This window comes from Vipera ursinii (genome assembly GCF_947247035.1).
Source record: "Vipera ursinii genome assembly, chromosome: 1".
NCBI classification, from domain to species: domain Eukaryota; kingdom Metazoa; phylum Chordata; class Lepidosauria; order Squamata; family Viperidae; genus Vipera; species Vipera ursinii.
In genome coordinates, this window is record NC_139512.1 from 308,505,778 (window position 1) to 308,515,353 (window position 9,576).

The following is a 9,576-nucleotide window of genomic DNA, read 5'->3' on the forward strand; positions in this document are numbered from 1 at the left end:
TGAGACGAGAGATCTGGGAGGGCAGAATCTGTAAATACACATTGCTAACTTACATAATAAAAACAAGCACAAGGGTAAAGTTATAATGCAGAATTATGAGAGCCCAGGTCAATTTTAATTATGTTTCTGTGTACTTTCCTTCCCGGTTTAGGATTTTCCACTTTATCGCTTGCTGACCAGATGAGCCTTCTGCAGAGTGCTTGGATGGAGATTTTAATTCTGGGCGTAGTGTACCGATCACTTTCCTTTGAGGATGAGCTTGTCTATGCTGAAGACTATATTATGGATGAAGACCAGTCTAAATTAGCAGGCCTTCTTGACCTCAACAATGCCATCCTGCAACTGGTAAAAAAGTACAAGAGCATGAAGCTGGAGAAAGAAGAATTTGTCACCCTCAAAGCTATCGCACTTGCTAATTCAGGTTGGCAGATTGGCATGATGGCTCATGTCATTTTTCCCCCCTTCCTCTAATACCTTCTGCGTGACAGTTTCTAAATACGACTGTCTAAGCATAAGAAATTCTTAAATCATACTACTGCAGAATAGTGCTGAATGGCTAGAAACAAGGTAGTTCAAATTAAGAGAAGATATGTGATCAGAAATATTTGTTATGCTGAGTTTCCAATTTGGTTAAAAGATGCCGTAAAATTCAGGCAGTATTAACAGCAGAGATGCTTTTCAATAAACCTAAATGTCATTCTGCTTAAATCCATTTCATAATCCAGATAAGTCTAATCAGTCTGCTAAAACCCAATAGTATGGAAGGCCTTGCCCATGACTAAATGCAATATACGATCTACTTCAATCTAGCTACTAAACACCGTGAACTCAATACCGAAGGTGAACTCTGGTTTTATTAGGGAAGAGAGCACGTCATTTTTTTAACCTGGTAGAAACTGTACAAATTTGACTGTTATGCTAGTTGGTTAAATGCCTAATGTAACTTGTTCAGAAGGGGGCTAAGAATGCAAGAAAGGATTCTTCTCTGCATTTGAACTGAGAAGTGCTGAAGCAGTGAGCCAGTGTTTGATAAGTGAAAAATCGTTGGTTCTTTGTTGTTTTTTCTTTTGTGCCTCTCTAACACTTTATTGTGGTCTTAAGTCCCTCTTAGCATTTGCATAAAGTTCGTGATAGATCCCTCTTTAATGACGTGCCGATCATTAGATACCTGTGTGTCGATAACATGCTCTGATGCTATGTACCATTGACAGTCACACCGTGCCCCTCCATCTGCTTTTGTTTTGACCCTATCTTTGAACTTTATCTTGGTTGCTGGCCAGTAGTTTTCCCTTTAATTACAAGAAGGAAACTGTCAATAAAATCTGTTAAATGGGATGCAATGAGTGGCTTGAATGGGCGGATGGCTATTTGTTCAAATTCTGCAGCTTTCAAGGTATTGACAGTTTGTTTTCTGGGGCCATATGTGACGATCAATCTCAGGCTGGGCTCAGCCGCGCTGAAAAATGAAAAACCAGATTGCTTTTGCTTACTTGTGGATGACGACTTGTGATTTGGTGCGGTCCTAGTGAGATGAGGCCTTCTGCCCAAATTGTCCCCCCGAGAGCCAGGATGCGTGACTGTTTTTAGAAATAATTTTTAATTGATTTTGTAATTAACAGTTCATCTACAATATTGACAGATGAATCTTCAGATTGATAGGAGGAAAAGTGTTTTCAACAATGAAGTTGTACTTTCCGATTTGTCTTCATAACGGGATCTAGCATTTTGAATTTTAATTAGAGTTTTAATTGAAAAACAAACAAAAATGAAGAATAAAAAACATCCATAAGAAATATAAATGCCTTAATCAATTGATGTAGGTGTAAGCAGCTGTTGTCATAATGTACTTTCTAGCGGTCATCGCAGTTTCTCATTTTATTGGGATATGTTTCCCCAAAACTAAAGTTATAAAATGTTATGAGCTGTTTGTATAATTGTCATGAACCATTGTGTTTACTGATAAAGTAGATAATCAGAAACCATGCACAATATGTATAAAAATACACATTTTAAGAACATTTTAATGTTTAATGACAGCAAACCTTCGCACATTTGGAAATGACTGAGACAGTATTTTACTCTGACCTGCAGAGATTTAAAATGACATTCACTGAAATCATCAGCTTAGCATAAACATCTGGCTTGATTCAATAATAATTAATGCTCTTTTGTGCTCTAAATCAGTGAACTGATTTAACAGTAACCTTTCAGTAGTCTTCCCTTCCTCTGTATTGTACCCATGCGTAAACAGATACAACAAGATAAAGTGAACAAAGCATCACTGGTATGATAGCTCCAATTCATAGGAATTTGAAATAAAAGGACTTAAAGGAGAACTAAGGGATGTCTGAAAAGCCAAAACGTAGCTCTGTTTCAGACTATAAAGAGATCCAGATCCAGATCCTGAAGCCAGTTTTTCAACTCTTGAATTGAGAGGAAACCTATGGTATCCAAGAGGCTAGTTGCAGTGAACAGAATATTGGAAGTCCTGGATTCAGGCAAAAATAAAATAAATTCTTGTTGCTTTTTCCTCTGTCCTTCAAAATTAGGGATTCCTATTATATTTCTGAGACTCGAAAATAAACATCTTACCTCGTATCATCTCCAATTAATCTTATTTTGATAAAAGGGAACATATTAGCAAAAACCATCACCTGAGCACAGTCTGATGCTCTTAATATATCATTGGTAATAATCATAATTGATGGTTTTGTATAACCTAAAACAACTTGGTGTGTTCTTTGGTTCATATGTTGGATTTCTAATTAGGTACTTAAAATGCTGAATGGAAAAAGAAATTCCAATGCATCAGTGAGTGCTCTGCTTACTCACAGAAAGAGAGGGTGGGGGAAAAAAACACACCTCTGAATATTTTCTAAAGCATGTATGTAGCAATTACTTCAGGCAGGTGAACTCTGCTGTGTAATAAAAGGTGTTCTCTCACACACAGTGCTTTTACTAAGTGTTCCCATGTATTGATTGGGAAATGCCAAATGGAAGACTGTAGGTTCACAGGTTTGTTTGCTTTTAATTATTTCATCAAGAAACAGACATTTGTACTTTTAGGCTGGAAGCTTTTTTAAAGACTTTGTGTCCCAATCAGCTGAACTGCCACGGAATTTCTAACTCTTTCTGCTCACCTAATCTATAGTATCTTTCCCTACTGACTGAACCCTTTAAAATGCTGCTGATTACTGGAACACTGAAAAGGAGAAGCTTAGGATTTCTATGAAAGCAATGTCTTGGAATGCTGTCAGGTTCCATGTAGATTTACCTGGAGTAAGGTGGTGGAAAAATAATCTAAAGACTCAATATTTGGAGAGAAGGGGATATGGAGATAGAGGTGAGCAGTTATAATGCAAGCAACATTGAAGAGGCTAACTGGACTAAGAAAATCTAAGCCAGTGGTCCCCAGCCTTTCCGGCTTGGCAGACCTGCAGGAGGTGGAGAGGGAATAGTTTTATATGAGTGGCAGGCACATGCATGCTTGCTGTTCGCACAAATGGAGCTTCGTGTACATGTGCTCATCTGCCACTTCCGTGGCCCGGTTCCAAACCTTGGGCCTGGGCGTTGGGGACCCCTGATCAAACCAAGCTACCTCTCTCTAGAGTTAGGTTGCTTAGATTCAGACTCTGGGAAAGTGCTTTTTTTTCTCCCTATGTTACTGCTAGCATACACACACTGGAGACTTTTTAACAATCAGTTGTATTAGTTTTGCCCATCTATAGCAAGTAGCAGATTTTATTTATGAGTCTTATGTCAATGCTGCAAACATTGACATGTTTTTGCACTGACAATATAAGAGACAGTCTTTTGTCTAAACTGCTTCACTTTGAATCGCAGAAGGGAGGGAAATGTCAAACGGCTATTTTGAGAAGATAAGAAATAGCCGTGCACAGAAAGGGAAGTGAAACTTCATATGTACAACTAATTGGATAATGTGATTAATGATGTGTAAATAAGGGTGGGAATTGTATATAATAGGATGGCCTTAGGGGAGGAGATTTCAGATTCTGGCATTCCATCCATGAGTGCCGATGCTGTGTTTCATTATTAAGACTTTTTAGATAAAAAAATGCCTGAATTTTGCTTGAACTATCTCATTAATCAGAACCATGACATCTTATATGAGTAAACTATTCAATGACCACTTTAGCAGCCACTTCTTTCTTCAGCCACTTTGTTGAAATGCCACTTCCTTCAGCCCTCTGAGACAAAGTTCAAAGGATAATTTTGATGACCCTAGTGAGGGTTATTAACAAAACTGGCCATAATAGTGTATACTGCTCCTGTAAATCCATCATTGCTTGTCTTTAAAAGGTAAAGGTAAAGGTTCCCCCGCACATGCGTGCTAGTCGTTTCTGACTCTAGGGGCCGGTGCTCATCTCCGTTTCAAAGCCGAAGAGCCAGCGCTTGTCCGAGGACGTCTCCGTGGTCATGTGGCCGGCATGACTAGACGCCAAAGGCGCACGGAACGCTGTTACCTTCCCATCGTGGTGGTCCCTATTTTTCTACTTGCATTTTTACGTGCTTTCGAACTGCTAGGTTGGCAGAAGCTGGGACGAGTAACAGGCGCTCACTCTGTTACGCGGCACTCGGGATTCGACCCGCCAAACTGCCGACCTTCTGATCGACAGGCTCAGCGTCCTAACCCACTGAGCCACCGCGTCCCTTTAGTTGTTTGTCTTTAGTTGGGGACAAACCAATATTGAACTGCAGCTATAACAACCCTAACATTTCCTAATTGCCCAGCTCATGTCTACATTTCTTCATGTCTAAACTCTTGGATCTTTGACTTATGATGATCACTCACAGTCTACTACTGTTGCCTAATTTCATTGTCCTGTTTTCATTGGCAGTATTTACACTGTCTCCAGTTCCTGCCTTTGCTTTTTAGTTTCTACACTGAACTGCTACTGTGACTGTGATGTGACCATGATCTTTTGCTTGACCTTGCTTCTGTGTTTGCCTGTATGATGTCATTAGAATAGAACAGGATAGATAATTCCAACCAGAATAGGCAGCCAAGAAAAGGATTATTGTCAATTATAGCGAACTTTCTGTGATCATTGAGATACAGCCTGTTCACACATCTGTACATATATACTATTTTATAGTGTAAATAATTGTTTGGGGAATCAGTTCTGATTGCTCCTGAAACCACCTCTAAATCCCAACTTAATCTGAGATTAAGAAAGCTTGGATCTGGCTCCATTGAACAGTTTCTATCTGAATTTTAGTCTTCCCTATTTGAAAAGATTTTAGAATTTAGACAGTGGGACTACCAGTTACATAGAAGCTTGAACTGGGCAAAGTATTACAACTCATTTTAGTCAGATTATTTGATTATGGATAGAAACAGCACTGGTCTCTATAGTGGATATATGAGGGGACCTGGTTAATCCTATTAGATCTCTCAGTGATGTCAACTATGGCATCCTTCTAGACTACCTGTGAGGGATGGGAGGTTCCATTTTTTATTTTTATTTTTATTTTGAGCAGGTGATTATACTTGGTGATCATAGAGGAAAAACATTCAAGTCCTTGGCAACTCCATCTATGTGGTGTCACAGAACACAATCTCTCCCCACCCTCAACCCCATATCCTTTAAGCAGCTAAACCAGAATCCCCCAACCTTTTGGGCACCCGGGACTGGTTCTGTGGGGAAAGGTTTTTTCCACAGACCGGAGGGGGTGCGATTTCATGTGCTGCCTGCATCCCATGGATGAGGCTTCACTTGTTTGTGCACCTAGTTTCTGGTGTGCCATGGTTCGGTGCTGGTTCCTGGACTTGGGGTTGGGGACCTCTAAACCATTACAACAGTACTTTGGTATCTGCACTACGTATTAATTTCTGGGCCAAACTCAGTAAAGTGGTAATAAAGTGGACTGATAAAGCTCTAAATGGCTTAAGTCCTGGACATTTTGCTGACTGTCTTCTCCATAAAATCTTCTATCCTATACATTCAACTCAGGGAGGTATTCTCTGGATTCCCCTCGCATGGTATGGCTTAAAGCTTAAATATGGCAGATCTCCCATACATCTTCTGTGTGGAATGGGACAAGGAGTTTCATAAAACCCTTACGTTTCTGAGGCATTCTAGGGCTGAAGTGGGCTGGATGATGATGCCAAATGGATGGGTCCTGCAGATGGACAGAGTACCTTAACCACCATTCCACAGTGGCTATTTTTGAACTATTGTTATCATAACACACAGCCAGTGTGATAAAGTATTTGGGGGAAAAATGCCTTGTCCCATTTGACGTCTCTATCCCAGAATTGTATTTTTCAGAGTAGCCAGGCATTGTTACACTGTCTCTGTTGTATCCAAAAACTGATATTCAGCAATAAATTGATATACTGTAAAAGTTCAATATGGTTATTATGACTTGGTCACTGAATCATTTTTTTTAATCCCATGATCACATCTAGCAGCAAATTCCATGAATTAATTACTTCTTACATGAAGCTGTTAAGAGATTCATAGAATTAGAAGTGGGATGTTATTTAGGCTATCAAATTCTTCTGCAAATTCAATAAACATTCATTCTACCTTTTACACCTCCAGGTCAAACATATTTATTAATTATCCACATTAGGTGAAAATTGATATGTGACCATCTGAAATCCTACTGTGTCAGTTTTTCCTACACACTTAAGTCTTTTTATTTAATCTCAATGGCCATCATTTTACCCTTAGGTTGAAAGTTAATTGTCATTTTGCTGCCTGTTCACCAAGTCTAGATATTACTTTGTGTAAGCTTTTCTGATTTCTAATCCATCCTGAGTATTTTGGTGCCATCAGCAAACTTAGCTACTTCACCATTGACCTCCTAACTCAAGATCATTTATGAAGAAGCTAAATAGCATTCCCTCTATTGTAAGAAATAGTGATTTATTCCCTGCTTCCCAGGAGTTTCTGATATAAAACAAGGCTTATCCTAATTGTAGTCTTTTATTTTACTGTTCTGGATGAGAACTTTTAACATTAAATTGTTAAATATCATTTTAAATTTTAAAAGTAATGGTTACAGATTAATTATTAAATGTACAGAATCCCCATAAGACACTATTATATGTAACAATTTAATTTTTAATTCCTTAATTCTGTTAGAAACCTCTAATGAAGTAATTTTGATCATATAATTTTTAATAGAACGTCCAGTATGGCCACAAGGGATACGGGTTTTAGATCTAGGTTACATAGATACTTTTTAGATCACTTGTTTGCAGCTTCCTATGCCCTGCTTAAGTGTTAAATGAATAGAACATAGAATAATAGAGTTGGACGGAACCTCGGGGGTCTTCTAGTCCAACCCCCTGCTTGAGCAGGAGATCCTATATCATTTCAGACAAATGATTGTCCACTTTCTTTTTGAAAGCCTTCAGTGATGCAGCACCCACAACTACTCAAGGCAACTTTCCATATAGTATTCCCAAGACAATAGACCCTCCAGGCATGATTGACTGCAACTCCTAGATTTCCCAGCCAACATGGAAACTGCAGTTACAGTTTATGGGAAATGTATTTGTGGAAAACCATTCTACTGTTCTGCATTTCTATGAAATACTTTTCTGAAAGTATTCTTGCTGATTTCAAAGTTATACCTTAAGTTATATAAACACAGTATATTAAAAGGCAGTAATCATATGATTGTAACTACAGCAAAGATCTACTTTTTTCAGAAGATGAATATGGTAATATGTAGTTTATTTAATTTGCATATGTAAAGTAGCTCAGCAAATGGTAGTTAAATTCGTGTCAATTACAGCCTTTTGAATGTGGGGTTATACAACTTAAGTTATAGAAAAGAGCTCTGGCATTGTAATCCTCCTTTCTGGCATGATAAATATACCGTAACTCTTGATTGTTTTACAGACTCTATGCACATAGAAGATGTTGAAGCTGTCCAGAAACTTCAAGATGTCTTACATGAGGCTCTGCAGGATTATGAAGCCGGGCAGCACATGGAAGACCCACGCCGTGCTGGCAAGATGCTGATGACTCTGCCATTACTTAGGCAAACCTCCACCAAGGCTGTGCAGCATTTCTATAATATTAAATTGGAAGGCAAAGTCCCCATGCACAAACTATTTTTGGAAATGCTGGAGGCAAAGGTCTGACCTCAACATCCTGGGCCCTTTCAGTTGGCTACGCTGAAAGCGTAACAAGAGGGACAACCGATGGGAAAACTGTGGCAAAGAACCTTTAGCATTACTTTAAGGCAATGAAACTGACTGCACTGATTATTAAGCAGCAAGAATGAGTAGCAGCATCTCTTTTTAGTCTTGATCTTATTTGATGAGTTTCTCCTTCATTTCTCTCTTTTAATGTTATTAGTTCTCATTTGTTCATAATTTTCCCCCTTTTGCTGCTGAAAAATTCATATATATATATGTATATGTATATGTATATGTATGTACAGTATATGTATATGTATATGTACAGTATATGCATATGCATATGTATACATATATGTATACATATATGTATGTAATGCCAGAGGACTTTTTGGGAAGTCCAATGACAGAGGAATCAAAAACAAAGCATCGTAACTAGCAGTACAGTACAGTACAACATGTTGAACTGACTGAATGCAGTATTACGTTTCACAAAAGGAGCTGCTAATTAGACAACTTTGACGGCAACATCTTGGCTGCTCCTTATCATTGCATTTCCATCTAGATCAGTTGCAGCCATTTGATTCCTTCATTGTTTTTTCAAGTCTTCCAGCTATTTCTTAGGTTAGCTACAATATAACTTTTTCAGGGAATAGTTTGAGCTTTATTCATTCATGCAATACTAAAGAAAAGAAAGGTAAATACTGCTTTTTTGTGTGCTGGCTTGAACAATTATGAACATTTAATTAATGACAAATGAATCCTGCAGGAAGATTTTTTTTTTAAAAAAAATGTTTTAGTTCTTACTAATGGAAGATTTTTTTTCTACCAGTTTTACCATGTTTCAGCCATTTCTTAATGTGGGGATTTATCTTACACAAGCAATAGTTGAAGGAAAGGTGCATATTATCACGGATGCAATTTATGTTGTGTGCCAGTTTGGTCTAGGACATCCATCCCATTTCTTTGCATGAGCTCCAGTTTATATGTAACTAACTGAAACCAACAAATCGGATTACACCTACATTTCCAAATAGTTTATATGTGTCATGTCAAATAGGAATCTAAAAAAGGAGTTAGTAAGTGCTTCTGTACGGCCAAGCATAAATATGACATGAGATTCTGTGTTACTCTATAAGGTGGCCTATTATTTACAAAACTGGGACTTTTTCATAAAGTCCACCTTACTCTGTCTAGCAATAAGGAAAGAAAACCAGAATATCAGAGTAGTCAGCCTCTGATCAACCTCTAGAACTTAGCACTTGTACACATTATTTATCAATTTATAAAACTTTATATTTTATATAACTGTAGAAATGCCATTTTTAAACAAACAGCCTAACTGGTATACCTACTTTTTCAGCCATTATTGTCAGGACATGAAAGCTGGTCAATTTCAAGACTGTTAAGAGGTGTAATCTAATATTTAAATTAATTAGATGCCCCCCACCCAC

General features: G+C 38.0%; 1 protein-coding gene across 4 annotated transcripts in view; it reads left to right on the forward strand.

The window, feature by feature from the left end:
* The window catches only part of ESRRG (estrogen related receptor gamma), a 203,579-nt gene extending 195,221 nt beyond the window's left edge, over window positions 1–8,358 (forward strand). For all 4 annotated transcript variants that reach the window (XM_083348775.1, XM_083348776.1, XM_083348777.1 and 1 more), the window contains exons 7-8: window positions 152–421; window positions 7,881–8,358. In XM_083348775.1, the coding sequence (XP_083204901.1) occupies window positions 152–421; window positions 7,881–8,125 (515 nt within the window). In that variant the 3' untranslated portion in view covers window positions 8,126–8,358. The remainder of the gene's footprint in view (window positions 1–151; window positions 422–7,880) is intronic.
* The last annotated feature ends 1,218 nt before the right edge of the window (window positions 8,359–9,576 follow it).